The 13,335-nt window shown below is 52.3% G+C and overlaps 1 protein-coding gene across 1 annotated transcript in view; it reads right to left on the reverse strand.

Moving 5' to 3' along the window:
- The window catches only part of LOC139009364 (ras and Rab interactor 3-like), a 109,765-nt gene that overhangs the window by 68,541 nt on the left and 27,889 nt on the right, over positions 1 to 13,335 (reverse strand). Inside the window, 1 exon segment of the mRNA XM_070413633.1 lies at positions 7,428 to 7,629. Coding sequence (XP_070269734.1) covers positions 7,428 to 7,629 — 202 coding nt within the window.

Genomic DNA, 13,335 nt, shown 5'->3' on the forward strand with positions numbered 1-13,335 from the left:
AGTTAATTCTCTTATGCCATGGGGGTGGGTGCTATTATTATCCCCATTGTACAGGGAAGGAAACCTGGAGAATTAATCATGGCCAAGGCCACAGGTGAGTAAGTGCTGGCCCTGGATCTGAGCTCAGGCCTTAGCTTCTGGATCCCGAGCACCGCACTACCCTCCGCCCAGCCCAGAGGGTGCCCTTGCCTGAAGGTTGTGCTCTCCCTGCGGGTGCCCGTCCCCTGGGGAGCAGTGACGCCGAGAACCCCTTAGTCACGGAACGGGGGTTGGCAATGCGTTTCCCAGCCCCTCTCCTGGAGCACGCAGAGGGCGTGAGAACTCGGAGTGGACAGAGGAGGGTGGGAGGGAGGCTTCCGGGGGCAGAAATGAGGAGCAGGCGGGATGCTGCTTGCAAAGGGGCCCCCCCTGGAGGGACCCTCCCCAGGGGACCCAGCAGGCAGGCGGCTCACTTCCAGATGCCGGGACGACGCTGGGCTCCCAGCGCACCTGGCCTTGCTCTGAGCTGACCCCAGCAGCACGCGGTCTTTCAGAGAAAAGAGGTCACGCTGCCTCTTCCTCAGAGGACCAAGTGGGAACCAGCGAGGGAGCGGGAGAGGATGTGTGTGTGAGAACGAGCGAGTGTGGGGGTGATTTACGAAAATACATCTGGCCTTTGTCCCCCTCTCCTGGCAAAGCTTCAGAAACCCCTGGAATTTCCTGAGTGATAGGACAGGAGTGTCTTCTGTTGTCCACAAATAGCCCCTCGCTACCACACCTGAGTTTCAGCTAACAGGTGACTCCTGGTGGGCCCTGAGTTTCAAAAGGGGTTGGAACTGCAGCCTCCGCCCCTCCCCATAGACCTCTGGACCCTGAAGCTCAGAGGAGCCCCTGCTTGGTGACACATCGGTATGCAGGGAGGGTGATGGGCCCAGATCCACCAGGAGAGGCCTGGGGGCTTGCATGAGGGCTTGTCAGCGACCAGCCAGGGGAACAGCCAGCTATGAGTTCTGGGGGCCTGGGAAATTCCGTGGCTTCCCTGAGCCTCAGTGTTCTGGTCTGCAAATGGGATGACTAATACCGAAGACCACCCACAGAAGCAAGGAAGGAAGTCAAAGCCCTCAGGGCTGGAAGAAGTAACTGAGATACTGCACAGGAACATGCCCCACGGGACAAGGGGGTCTCCACAGATGCCCCCACCCCCCACCCCGCTGCTGGGCTTTGTCCTTCAGGCTCCCAGTCCCAGGCTCCATCTAGAACCACACGTGTTTATTGTGCAAAGAAGAGCAAAGAAGAAGGAGGGGTTTCCTGGAGAGAGTGGTCCAGTCGATGGTATGGAGCCACAAGTTAAAAGAGCGGCTAAGGCCTGCGCTCCGGCCCAGGCACCTTACACCGGCATCACCCAGTTCTCACCGCAGCCCTATGGCATTGGTACTGTTACTGTTCCCTCTGATGGATGAAGATGTGGGGCACAGACAGATCAAAGAAACCCAAGGCCATGTGGACAGGAAGTGCAGACACAGGATGCAGGCCCAGGTGTCACCGTGAGCATCTCGCTTATCTCTGCCATCACCTGTTATCTACTTCCTCGGGGGTGGTGTGAAGGGTGGAAAGCTCCCCAGGCTGGTCTCTGACAAGCCCCTCAGCTCTGAACCCGAACTCCCACCTCTGTCCGTATGGCTACAGCCTCACATAGCACCTCCTCTGCCATGGCCAAGGCCTGGGGTTCTCCTCTGAAGAGCCAAGATAGGCACTGGGGGCAGGGGGTTTTGGGTATAAGAGGCTGCGAGTTAGTGGGGGCAGGTGGGGAGGGGCCCTCACAGGTGCCTGCTGTGGGCAGAACCCCAGCCGGTGGTCTGCCCTGGCCACTGTCCTTTGGAATAAGACAGCCTGTTCCTCCTTCCCCTTCAGGGAGGTTTAGCTGCGCAGCTAGTCACAGGGCCGCTTCTGGGAAGTAACCGCGGCGTCGAAACTGTGTCCCAGTGCAGCAAACCGGGAGACAAGGCAGAGCAGTGACCCCTGCAAAGCATTCTAAGCTCCGGCGAGTGTCCTGGGCCTACATCCGGGGAGTGCAGCCAAGGTCACTGCGAGGGAGACCACCTGTGTGAGCTCCCCCGGGCCCCACCTTCACCGAGTGCCCACTGCTTATCCTCTAAGGAGATGCTTCTCGCAGAGCGGGCAAACGTGCTGGGTGGGCCACCCAGAGCTCTTCCTCCAACACCCCTGGGGGTTCCGTGTGCAGATTCTCCCAGCCCCCCTTGCTTCTCTTTCTCTACCCCCTGCAGGTAGCTGTTGGGAGGTGCAGTGCGACTAGAATCCCAGCCCTGCCACTTACTAGCTATGGGTCTGTGGGTGAGTCCCTTTTACTTCTCTGGGCCTCAGTTTCCGCATCTGCCCATGAAAGTAATCATGCCTGTCTTTCAGGGTTGCTGTGAGGATTGTTGCGATCATGTATGTGAAATGCCCGGCACAGAGTATGCACTTAAATGATAATACTTATTCAGATAAACTGCTAGCATTCACCGAGCACTAAACCACATGCTAAGATTTTTATAGGCATTTTTACATGCATCATCTCATTTGATAAATAATTATTTATAAGATGATGATGATGATGATGAATCTTTATCCAAACAAAGAGATAGAAAAAGGACTCAAAGACCATTCACGAAGTGGCAGATTAAAAATGGCCACAAATTCTTCGCAGCTTCTCTCATCCAGAGGGCACGTCTATTTCCCCAGACCTGGCAGGGTGGCCTTGGGCCTTGCTTGGACCAAAAGAATGCAGCAGAAATGACGCTGTGGCGTTCTGAGCCCAGGCCTCAGAGGCATGTCAGTTTCCACGCTCACCCTTCGGACCACAGCCAAGTGAAGACACCTGAGTGAGCCTGCTGGAGTCTGCTGGCCCCGCCGACAGCGGGCACAACCGCTGGACATGTGAGTGAGGTCATCTCAGGCCAGCCAGCTCGTCACACTGCCAGACAATGTGGCTGCACGCTGACCCTGGGAGAGATCGGCAGAAGAACCGCTCAGCAGAACTCAGCCCAAACTGCTGACCCACAGAATCGTGAGCAAATCCAAAGGTGACTGTTTTAAGTCACTGAATTTTGGAGCAGTTTGTTAAGCAACAGAAGGTAGGGACATAGCCATGGGGTAGATAAACACGCAGCCTCAGACTCCTCTCTTCCCTCTAGGAGGATTTTGCGATAAGGCCCGTGGGTCGGACACTCCCCACCCCAGGTACCGTCCCAGCATAGTGACCTGGGGTCCTTCCCAGACCCCAAGAGGCTTTCGCAAAGGTGAGTTTAGTCTCATAGGTAAATGATTGCAGTGCATGAGGCAGGGTCAGTGGGTCCCGGAAGCCCCTCCCTGTCTACCTTTGCCAGTGGGGGTTGGAGGACCCAGCTGATTTCAGTAAGGGCTGGCACAGGGATGCTTAGGGAGAGAAGTCTGCAGCCACTGCGCCCCTCCTCCTCTCCACACAAACGTATGAAGACCCAACACTCGAGACTCTAAATGGTTTTGTGTTCACTCGCCGCTTTGGCCTGGACCATGCCGAGCTGTCTGCGTTTCCACTTTTGTTATTTTAGGACTATTTTCCAGTTGCTCGGGGAGATTTTCCAATCAGGCCCATCAGGGCTGGAACGGAGTCGCTAGTGTTCCCGAGGCCACGGGTGCAGGGGCTGCTGTGCCTGTGGAGGCCGGTGATCCAGTGGCCAGAGCCCACTCTGGACGCATGCGGCCCACCTTCCCATGGCTGACTCCGGAGCTGTATCATAGCATGGAGTGGGCTTTCTCAATCCTGGCTGCACAACAGAACCACCTGGGGAGCTTTTAAAGCCCACTGATGCCTGAGCCCCATTCCAAGCCAAAGAATCAGCATTTCTAAGGCTGAGGCTGAGACGTGGTGGTTTTTTAAAAATGTATTTTTATTGATTTCAGAGAGAAAGGGAGAGAGAGGGATAGAAACATATTTGAGGAGGGAGGATCATTGATCGGCTGCCTCCTGCACGACCCCTGCAGGGGAAGCCCTGGCTGGTTTGGCTCAGTGGATAGAACATTGGCCTGAGAACTAAAGGGTCCCAGGTTCAATTCTGGTCAAGGGCACATACCTGGGTTGCAGGCTCGATCCCCTGCCCTGGTCCAGGCACATGTGGGAGGCAACCAATCAGTGTGTCTCTCTCACATTGATGTTTCTCTCTATCTTTCCCTCTCCCTTCCATTCTCTCAAAAAAAAAAAAAAAAAAAAAGAAAAGAAAAAGAAAATCAATGGAAAAATACCCTTGGGTGAGGATTAACAAGAACACACAAGAAAATACAAGATAAGCCTGGCATCTGGTAGTGACGGAAAGTAAGGGAGGGCTCCAAAAAACTAATGAGCAAACAAACAAAACCCACACACAAGGGGGCAAGTCCAAGGGACACAGGAGCCAACAGAGAGACTCCCAGTGGCCAACGCTGGAGTAATTTGAGCAACAAAATAAAGTAGAATTGGATTGTAACCCCCAGCATAAAATAAATATCCAGAGTCCATATTGGTATAAGTCAATGACTGAATAAAGAAGTAAACGGGGAAGAAGATTCACATGTCTTATGCAGAAGAATTGCAAATAATTTATGTGGCTAATCAAAGAGGTGGAGTGTGACTTTTTCCTGTGTGTGGGCTGTGCACAGTGACTTCCTTCTGAAGAGGACAGTATGGAAGGGGGAGAGGAGCAACCTTACAGTGGAGGAAGTGACAATTAATGGTCTTAGCCGGGTGACCAAGGTCAACATCAACAGTGATGAATCATGTTGCTAGTATTGAGATGATGTGATGAGAATAACCCCAGTCTGACCATCGGACGACTCGCAGCTGAGGGGCATTCTACAAAATGTCCTACCAGTGCTCCTCAAAACCGCCAAGGTCGTCAAAAACAAAGTCTGAGAAACTGTCGCAGCCATGTGACATGATGACAAGGAGACACGGCGAGAACATGGTGCCTTGGAGAGGATCCTGGCGCAGAACAAGGACATTAGGCAAAAGCTAAGGGGATCTGAATAAACTGTGGGCTTTCGTTGACACGGATGTATCAGTCTTGGTTCATTCATTGTGACCAATGTGCCCTAATAATGTTAACGTCAACAAGAGAAACCCGGTCAGGGATCTATAAGGGAACCCTCTGTACTCTCTTTGCAACTTTTCTATAAATCTAACACTCCTAAAAATAAAACAAACACACAAAAATACCATTTGGGTGTAGGATGAATAAAGGTGGCTTTCTGATTGCCTTGTTTCTCCATACACACACACACACAAAAATAAAAATTGGGCCAATGTGTTCCCACCTTATCAGAGAGAAGCAGGCTGCAGGGAGGGGAGAAGGGAAGTGGTGAAAGGGGTGGACATGGTCAAGGTCACATAGATATTTGGGCAAAAAGGGCCTGGATCTCCACTCTCCTGACCACTGGCTCCAGGCTGGATGAAGCACTGTCACTCACTGGTGCCAGGAGGAGTGGTCCAGGTGATCTTGGAAGACCCTATGAGCGCTCACAGCCTGAGGACCACCCACACAGTATCTGCATCTTTAAAAACACTGAAGGCATTGCACTTGGCGGGGGGGGGCGGTTGGACAGTTCGGTGGGGGTGACATTATGCAGCAAAGGGTCTTCCCAGCATCCCTGAAGGCCATGCCCTGCAGGCTCTGCTCCTCTAGCTGTGTGAGCTCAGGCCAGTGAGCCCAAGTCTCCGGCCTTCATTCCCCCCTGGGGATGGGACACTGATACCAGAGAGAACTCTGTGAGGATGAATAAGATCAGGCGAAGAGCAAGATTGGGTAAAGTTGGCCAATCTTTTATGCAGCGCATGAGCTTAGGGCTTTGCTTCTGCTGGAAAATACAGCAGCTCCTGGGCAGAGTCGGTGGAAGGGCAGAGCAGGGAACAGAAGGCGCATCTGCTCCAACTCGGGGACTTTGCTGGAGGCCCCATACGTGGCAGTCATTCCTATTTCCAGGTACCACTGCCAACCCGATGGATTTTATCTCGTCCAAAGTGAGAAGGAGTCCACTGACCAACTCAGCCCATGAACTAATGAGCGTGGTCTAGCCCCCGGACACGGTGCAGCATCATAGGCTACACGGAAGGTGAGGACAGCAAAAGTGCCCAATGGCTGAAAGATACGATTTCGTCTGCGTCACATAAAACGTGTGTGTACTATGCAGCACAGGAGCACCCAGATTGCCGGGGTTCAAGTTCCAGCGTGGGCCTCACGCCCTGTGTCACCTGGGGGAAGTCACTCAACGTTGTGTCTCAGTTACCTCCTCTGTAAAATGGGCAGAATAGTCCTTCCTGCCCCAGAGGGCCGCTGCAAGGATAAACTGTGCTGATTCACGGGAAGAACTTAGACGACTGCCTGGAACGGGAAGTACTTGGGGAACAGGAGCTGTCATCGATGTGGGACTCTCCGTGGAAAAGGGCTGGAGAGCAACACATGCACTTCTAGCAAAGTGACTTCTGGGAGCAGGCTGGGGGTTGCCGGGGCCTGGGCAGGGAGGACTGGGGGTGACTGGCTGCTTAAGGGCTAAGGGGTTCATCTCGGGGTGATGCAATGTTTTGGAACTAGATAGAGGTAGTGGCTACACAACATTGTGAATGTGTTAAATTGGGCATTTGGAAATGGCTATTTTTGTGTTAACTGAATTTCACGTCGTTAAAAAAATACAAGCAAAAAGACTTGTAGGAACTGGGTTAGTTGAAAAAAACTGGTGGCAAAGAACTTTATAAGATACTTCTTATTTTATCACTTTTGTCCAGTTTTATTTTTTTTTTGCAGTGAACACGCATATCCCTTTTATAATTGAACAAGTTAACTGTACCTTCTTTTTTTAGAAGGGAAGGGGCACGTAAGAGAAACTGCGTGGGGTGGGTGGGGGTGGCATTGGGTGAGCGCTGACTCACCCTTCCTGCGCACCGGCCCCTCTCCCGGTGTGGGGCTTACCCTACGGGGAGGAAAGTGCTATTCGAGGCTCCGTTTCGAAGGGGGAAAGTGAGACTCAGCGAATGTGAGCCTTTGCCCAACTCACAGAGCCTGATTCCAAAGAAATCTGTGGCCCCATCGCACAGCCCCTATTTTCATGTGTAAATAAGGGGTGTAAAATGATTTCTCAGGTCTGTCCGGTTCTGGTTCTCTCTAGTCCCAGACACCTGGCTCAGTTCTTGAAGTGTCAGTCCTGCCTCCGGTGCCCAAATGCCCAGAGGGCCCACCCAGCCACACCTGCCCTGCGCTCCAGCGGGGACACCCGCTCTCCAAACAGAAACCAGCCCTCCCACCAGGCCCCACTCACTCCTGAGCTCTGGAAAAATCACCCTGGTTGGGAAGCTAATAAACATAAGCAAGGAAAGCTAATGCACAGCTCCCTGTAGCTGTACCTGCCCCACTGACCACCAGATGAAGAGACCCCCGACTCACCCCGGCCGCCTCCCGGTGCAGGATCCTGGCCGCCTCGGCCCGGCCCAGGCCCAGCTGCAGCCACACCGGGCACGTTTTGACGAGTTTCTCCAGGACGCTGATGCCCCGGGGAGCAAGGCAGTTCTTCGGGGTGACTGGCGGACAAGGCCCCATGCCATCTTCCTCCTCCTCTTCCTCTCTTTTATCAACCTCTGGACTAGGACTGAAAAACAGAATCAAAAGGTCAGCCGATTCTGCAGCCCCACAGGGAGGGGTTTAGAACCAGTGGGGGCTCAATGCAACCTGCTGACTTATTTAGCATCTAGGAGCCAGTGGCCCCCAAGGGTGTTAAAAATGAATGAACTCTTCACCTTTTGGTGCTTATAACAAAACTAGAGGCCCGACGCACGAAATTCGTGCAAGGGTAGCCTTCGCAGCCCTGGCTGCCTCGTGGCCCCAAGGCCCCGCCCCCGCCCACTGGTCATTCGGGAAGGTCATTCCGCCCGTCAGTCGATTTGCATATTAGGCTTTTATTATATAGGATGGGTTAAACATAGATAGAAACCACCAGCGGTAGGACAACACTGGAGTGAACCTCACAGAAACACAATGTGAGGGAAGTAGCTAATCCCAGCCCAGGGTGGTTCAGAGGCCTGAGGGAGGGATGAGCCAGAGGGCGCATTCGAGCAGAACTCTGAACAGGATTTTAAGAACCTTTTTAGTGAACATGTAGCTTACACACAGTGAAATGCACCCGTCTCTAGCATACAGTTAGACAAATTCTTACAGTGTCTATGCCTGTCGGCTACAACCCAGATCAAGGCAGAAAACTGTGCTGTCCGATACCGTAGCTACATGTGGGAACTGAGCTCTGAAAAATGGGTGGTCAAGCTCGGCCCGTGTGGCTCAGTGGTTGCGCGTCAACCTATGAACCAGGGGGTCGTGGTTCGATTCCCGGTCAGGGGACATGCCTGGGCTGCAAGCTTAACTCCCAGTTTGGGGTGTGCAGGAGGCAGCCAATCAACGACTCTTTCTCATCATTGATGTTTCTATCTCTCCCTTCCTCTCTGAAATCAATACAAAAATATATTTTTTAAAAAAAGGGTGGTTTGGGGCCCGGGAATTTAGGGCACTGGGTGAAAAGATGGAGGGATTGAGGAGTACAGATTGGTAGTTTCAAAATAGTCACAGGGACATGAAGTACAGCATAGGGAACACAGTCAATGATACTGTAATAACTATGCATGGTGCCAGGTGGGTGCTGGAAATATTGGGGGGAACACTTTGTAAAGTACATGATTGTCTAACCACGATGCTGTACACCTGGAACTCATACAAACTAATACTGAGTCTACACAGTTATTAAAAAAAAGAAAAGTGGGTGGTCTGAGCTGAGACCTGCACACAGGGTTTTGAACACTATTGATATTAAAAAAGACTGTAAATAGCTCATTAATAATAACTTACATTGATTACACTCTGAAATGATAATCGTTTAGATATACTGGGTTAAATAAAACATTAGTAAAATTAATTCCACTGATTTCTTTTTACATGTGGCTACTAGAAGATCTACAACTACCTACGAGGCTTGTGTTCTACCTGTTGGATGCGCTGATACAGACACTTCCAGAAGTGTCTCCTGTGCCCCCTCCCAGTCAGCACCCCTGCCCCCACCAGGAGGACGTGACAGGCCAGGGCGGGGGGCAGAGGAGATTCTCGGCCTTAAGAAACAGCAAAACCAAAGCAGAGGTCCAGTTTAAGAGATCTCGGACCCTGCCCGGAGCACTCCCCCCCCCCCCCCCGCCCCCCGTCCACAAACACACTGTGATTCTAGAAAAGGAGGGATGGCATCTGAGTGCCTCCAACCCGGAGTCAGGTGGGCTGCATGGGCTGTTTGCATCCCACCTGAGGGAGGAACTAAGTCTGCAGGGGTGAGGCCTTAATCAGGCCAAAGGGGGTAGTTAGTTATGAAGCCAGGAGGCTGTGGCTCTTTGGCCTGTGTGTCCCTGTGATGCTGCCCAGGGTCACCCGTGATCAGGGTTGGCATTTGCTGTCAGGAGAGGCCCCGGGGGAGGGATGAACCAGGATGGAGCCACTTCCTGGGGCGTGGGGAGGGGCCAGAGGGCAGCAGGACCCAGAAGTCCTGATGAGGGAACAGCATTTCCTAAAGAGGAGGGTGGGGTCCTGGTGGTGGTTGGGGGGGGCGGTGAGGAGACCCGGGAAGTGGATTAAACCGTCCAGCAGAGCTGTGCTGTGTTAAGCAGGTGGGTTTTGCAGAGACCTGAGCAGGGAGATGTGAGGTGATGCGGGACATGGCAACGTCCCTGTGATACAGTTCCTCCCCTGACGCCCCACCCCAAAGCCTCCGAGAGGCCCTCCCTCTCCTGGATCTGTGTGTGCGTGCGGCTATTTATGGATTTCCCTCTGGGTCCACACAGAGGACGGTGCCAGGTTACCAGGGCGGCAGGAGTGTCCCAGGCAGTAGCGGGCACCACGCAGCTGGGGGCGTGGGGGCAGCAGGGCAGCCCCAGGGTGTCCACAGGCTGTGACATTGGGGCCTGGTGGGTCTCATTCAGAGCTCAAGACCGGGGCGGCCCAGCTGCTGTTGATGTAACCTCTTCCCAAGCCCTAAAGTGTGGTTGCAGCATCTCCTCTGGGAGAGAAGTTGAAACAGAGGAGCCAGAATTACCCAGAAAACAAGCACTTCAGGGCCCATTAGTTTCCTCTAACCCTCCCTCCCTCGCCCCCTTGAAAACCAAAAATATCTTCTGGCACCAAAAGGCTTGATGATCATCCTCAAGTCTCCTCCCTTGGCCCAGGGCCTCCCTGGGGAGCAATGAGGACTCTGATGGCAGCTGGGGCGAGAGCTCTAGGCTCCTTTCTGCTCTGCCACAAACTGGGCAAGTCCGGTCCCTCTCAGGGTCTCAATCTCCTCATCTGTGCAATGGGCAGGGGTGGCCTGGAAGATTCCTCCATTGGCTGAGTGGCCCTGGGTGACCCCTGGGAGAAATGAGGGGTTTGCCTCGCATTCATTCATACTACGAATATTTTCTGAGGGCCTGCAAGTGGCAGATGTTGGTCTAGGCGCTGGGTTAGAGCAGAGAACAAAATGATTAATAAAACACACACGTACCAAAACCTAGATATACAGCCAGGAAGATGTGGCTCTTTGCCCTGTGAGTTCCTGTGCTGTTGCCCAGGGGCACCAGTGATCAGGGTTGGCATTTGCTGTGGGGAGAGGCCCAGGGGAGGGATGAGCCAGGATGGAGCCACTTCCTGGGGCGGGGGCGGGGGAGGGGTGGCGATAGACAAGGACAGTGAGGGACCTAGCCTATGTCAGATGACGACCAGTGCTGGCGAGGGGAAGAGATTCCAGACACAGGGCTTATGTTATTTATCTGGTCTAGAAAAAACTGCAAGGAAGCCAGGGAGGTGGCAGGAGCTAGGGAGGGGTCGAGGTCAGCGTGGGGAAGGGCAGGGGTCCTTGTAAGGATTCTGGGAGAGTTGGCTCTAACCCATGGACATGGAGCCCTAACTGGTTTGGCTCAGTGGATAGAGCGTTGGCCCTCGGACTGAAGGATCCCGGGTTTGATTCTAGCCAAGGGCAGGCTTGAACCCCGGCCTTGGTCGGGTGTGTGCAGGAGGCAACCAATCGATGTGTCTTTCTCATATCGATGTTTCTCTCTCTCTCTGTCTCTCCTCCTCCCTTCCACTCTCTCTAAAAAACGATGGAAAAATATCCTCAGGTGAGGATTAACCAAACAAATAAATAAATAAGCCCATGTATGTGGACACCTTCCCTGGGCTGCCTTCTAGCAACTGGCCCACGCCAACCCTCAGGCTTCTTTGGCAAGAAATGGGCCATTAAGTCCTAGTGGGGACTGGGTGGCTTCTGGGCCCCTGGAGAGTCTTCGAGGAGCCACAGAGATGAACCTGAACCCCTGCCTCCAGCTCCCTGGCAGGGGGCACGCCCTGCTTTCAAGGTGACCAAGAAGAAACTCTGCCCCAGGCTCTAGCATCCCGGGGCTGTGCCATCCCTCTCTTGCGATCACGTCCTCCCCTGCTCTGAAGCCGTCAATGGCGCCCACTGCCTAAGGAATCAGTCCAGTCTCCTAATACTGCAGGTATTCCTTTCTGAACAGCACCTCCCTATAGACTCCCCTACAAAGGCTATTCTTCATCACCCAGCAAAAGCGGCACTTCCCCACCTGGGGCTCCCACACGTTCTCTATTACCCCCTCCAACATTCTCTCCAATGGGCAGGCAATGGTTTATTGCATTGGACCCAGAAAGCAAGAACCATACAAGAAAAGACGGATAAATCAGATGCTTCACAATTTAAACTTGTGCCCATCAAAACACCTCATTCAGAAAATGAATGCTCAAACCACAGGTGGGGAGAAAATATTTGCAAAACATGCATGCAACAGAGAATGAGCAAATCCTATATAATAAAAGGCGAATATGCAAATTAGCCTGGGAGTTTGACCAGGAGTTTGACCAGGGGGTGGGGCCGGCCGGCCAACCTCCCGCATCCCCTCCCCCCAGCCGGCCCAGCCCGATCGGCCAAATTGGGGCGGGCAGGCCGGACCCCATCCGTGCACAAATTCGGCCTGTAGTTAATTTATAAAATGAGCAAAAGATTGGAAGAGCCCTCAAAGAAGAAGACATACAAATGGCCAAAAAGCAGGTGAAAGAGCGCTCACCTCATTAGTCATAAGGGAAATGCAAATTGAAACCACAATGAGATACCACGTCCCAACCACCAGCATGGCTAACATTACAAAGCCTGCCGCCATCACTTGGTGGAGGGTGGTTGTAATGAGGACTCTCGTACATTGCTGGGGAGAATGCACACTGGCACAACCACTTTGGGAAAAGGCAGGTTTTTATAAACCTTAACATACGCTTGCCCTCTGGCCCAGTCATTCCATGCCTGTGTGTAAACCCAAGAAAAAAGGAAAGCGGATGTCCACTAAAAGACCGGAAGACACCCTAGCTGGTTTGGCTCAGTGGATAGAGCATTGGCCTGCAGACCAAAGGGTCCTGGTTCAATTCTGGTCAAGAGCACGCACCTTGGTTGCAGGCTCCTCCCCGGCCCGGGCCTTGGTCGGGGCTCGTGCAGGAGGCAACCAATCGATGTATTTCTCTCACATCGATGTTTCTTACTGTCTTTTCCTCTCTCGTCTACTCTCCCTAAAAATCAATGGGAAAATATCCTCGGGTGAGGATTAACCAAGAACAAACAAAAGACCTGAAGCCAAGCGCTCTCAGCGGCTTTACTCATAATAGCCCCAGATTGGTCCAGGGGCCCATCGATGGGAGAATGGACAAACAGATGCTGGGGCATGGAGGAGCGGAACAGCAATAAACACGGAACTACAGATACTAGTACACACGCCACATGAATGGCCCTCAAAAGCTTTGTGCTGAGTGAAAGGAGCCAGAGGCAAAAAAATTCATACTGTATAGGAAGTTCAAGTGGTACACTCAGTATGTGTATTTACACTTTATCACGTGTAAATTTTACACCAAAACAATAAAAGAGAACCATAGATAAATACTGGACTCTAGTTAATGAGAAGCATTCTAAAATATTCAGGGAGTGCCCAAAACTTTCTTTGAAATGCAAAAAAAAAAAAAAAAAGAACAAGAAAAAGGTAGATGGATAGAGATATGTAATAAAACAAATATACAAAAACATTAAGGGTAAGAGGGTAGTATATGAGTGTTTATTGCAAACTTCTTTCAACTCTTCTTATGTTTAAATTTTTTTTATAGTAAACTATTGGGGATAAAGTTTGCCCCGTCCTTGGAGGCCCGTTCAGGAAGAGGCCTGCCTGCTGTTGATAGAAGCCCTAGGTTTGAATCCAGGCTGTGGGATCTCTGTCTAGTTACTTTACCTCTCTGGGCTTCAGCTTTAGCA

Source organism: Myotis yumanensis, unplaced genomic scaffold, assembly GCF_028538775.1.
Source record: "Myotis yumanensis isolate MYYU_CA2020_CCGP unplaced genomic scaffold, mMyoYum1.0.hap1 SCAF_1, whole genome shotgun sequence".
In the NCBI taxonomy this organism is placed as follows: domain Eukaryota; kingdom Metazoa; phylum Chordata; class Mammalia; order Chiroptera; family Vespertilionidae; genus Myotis; species Myotis yumanensis.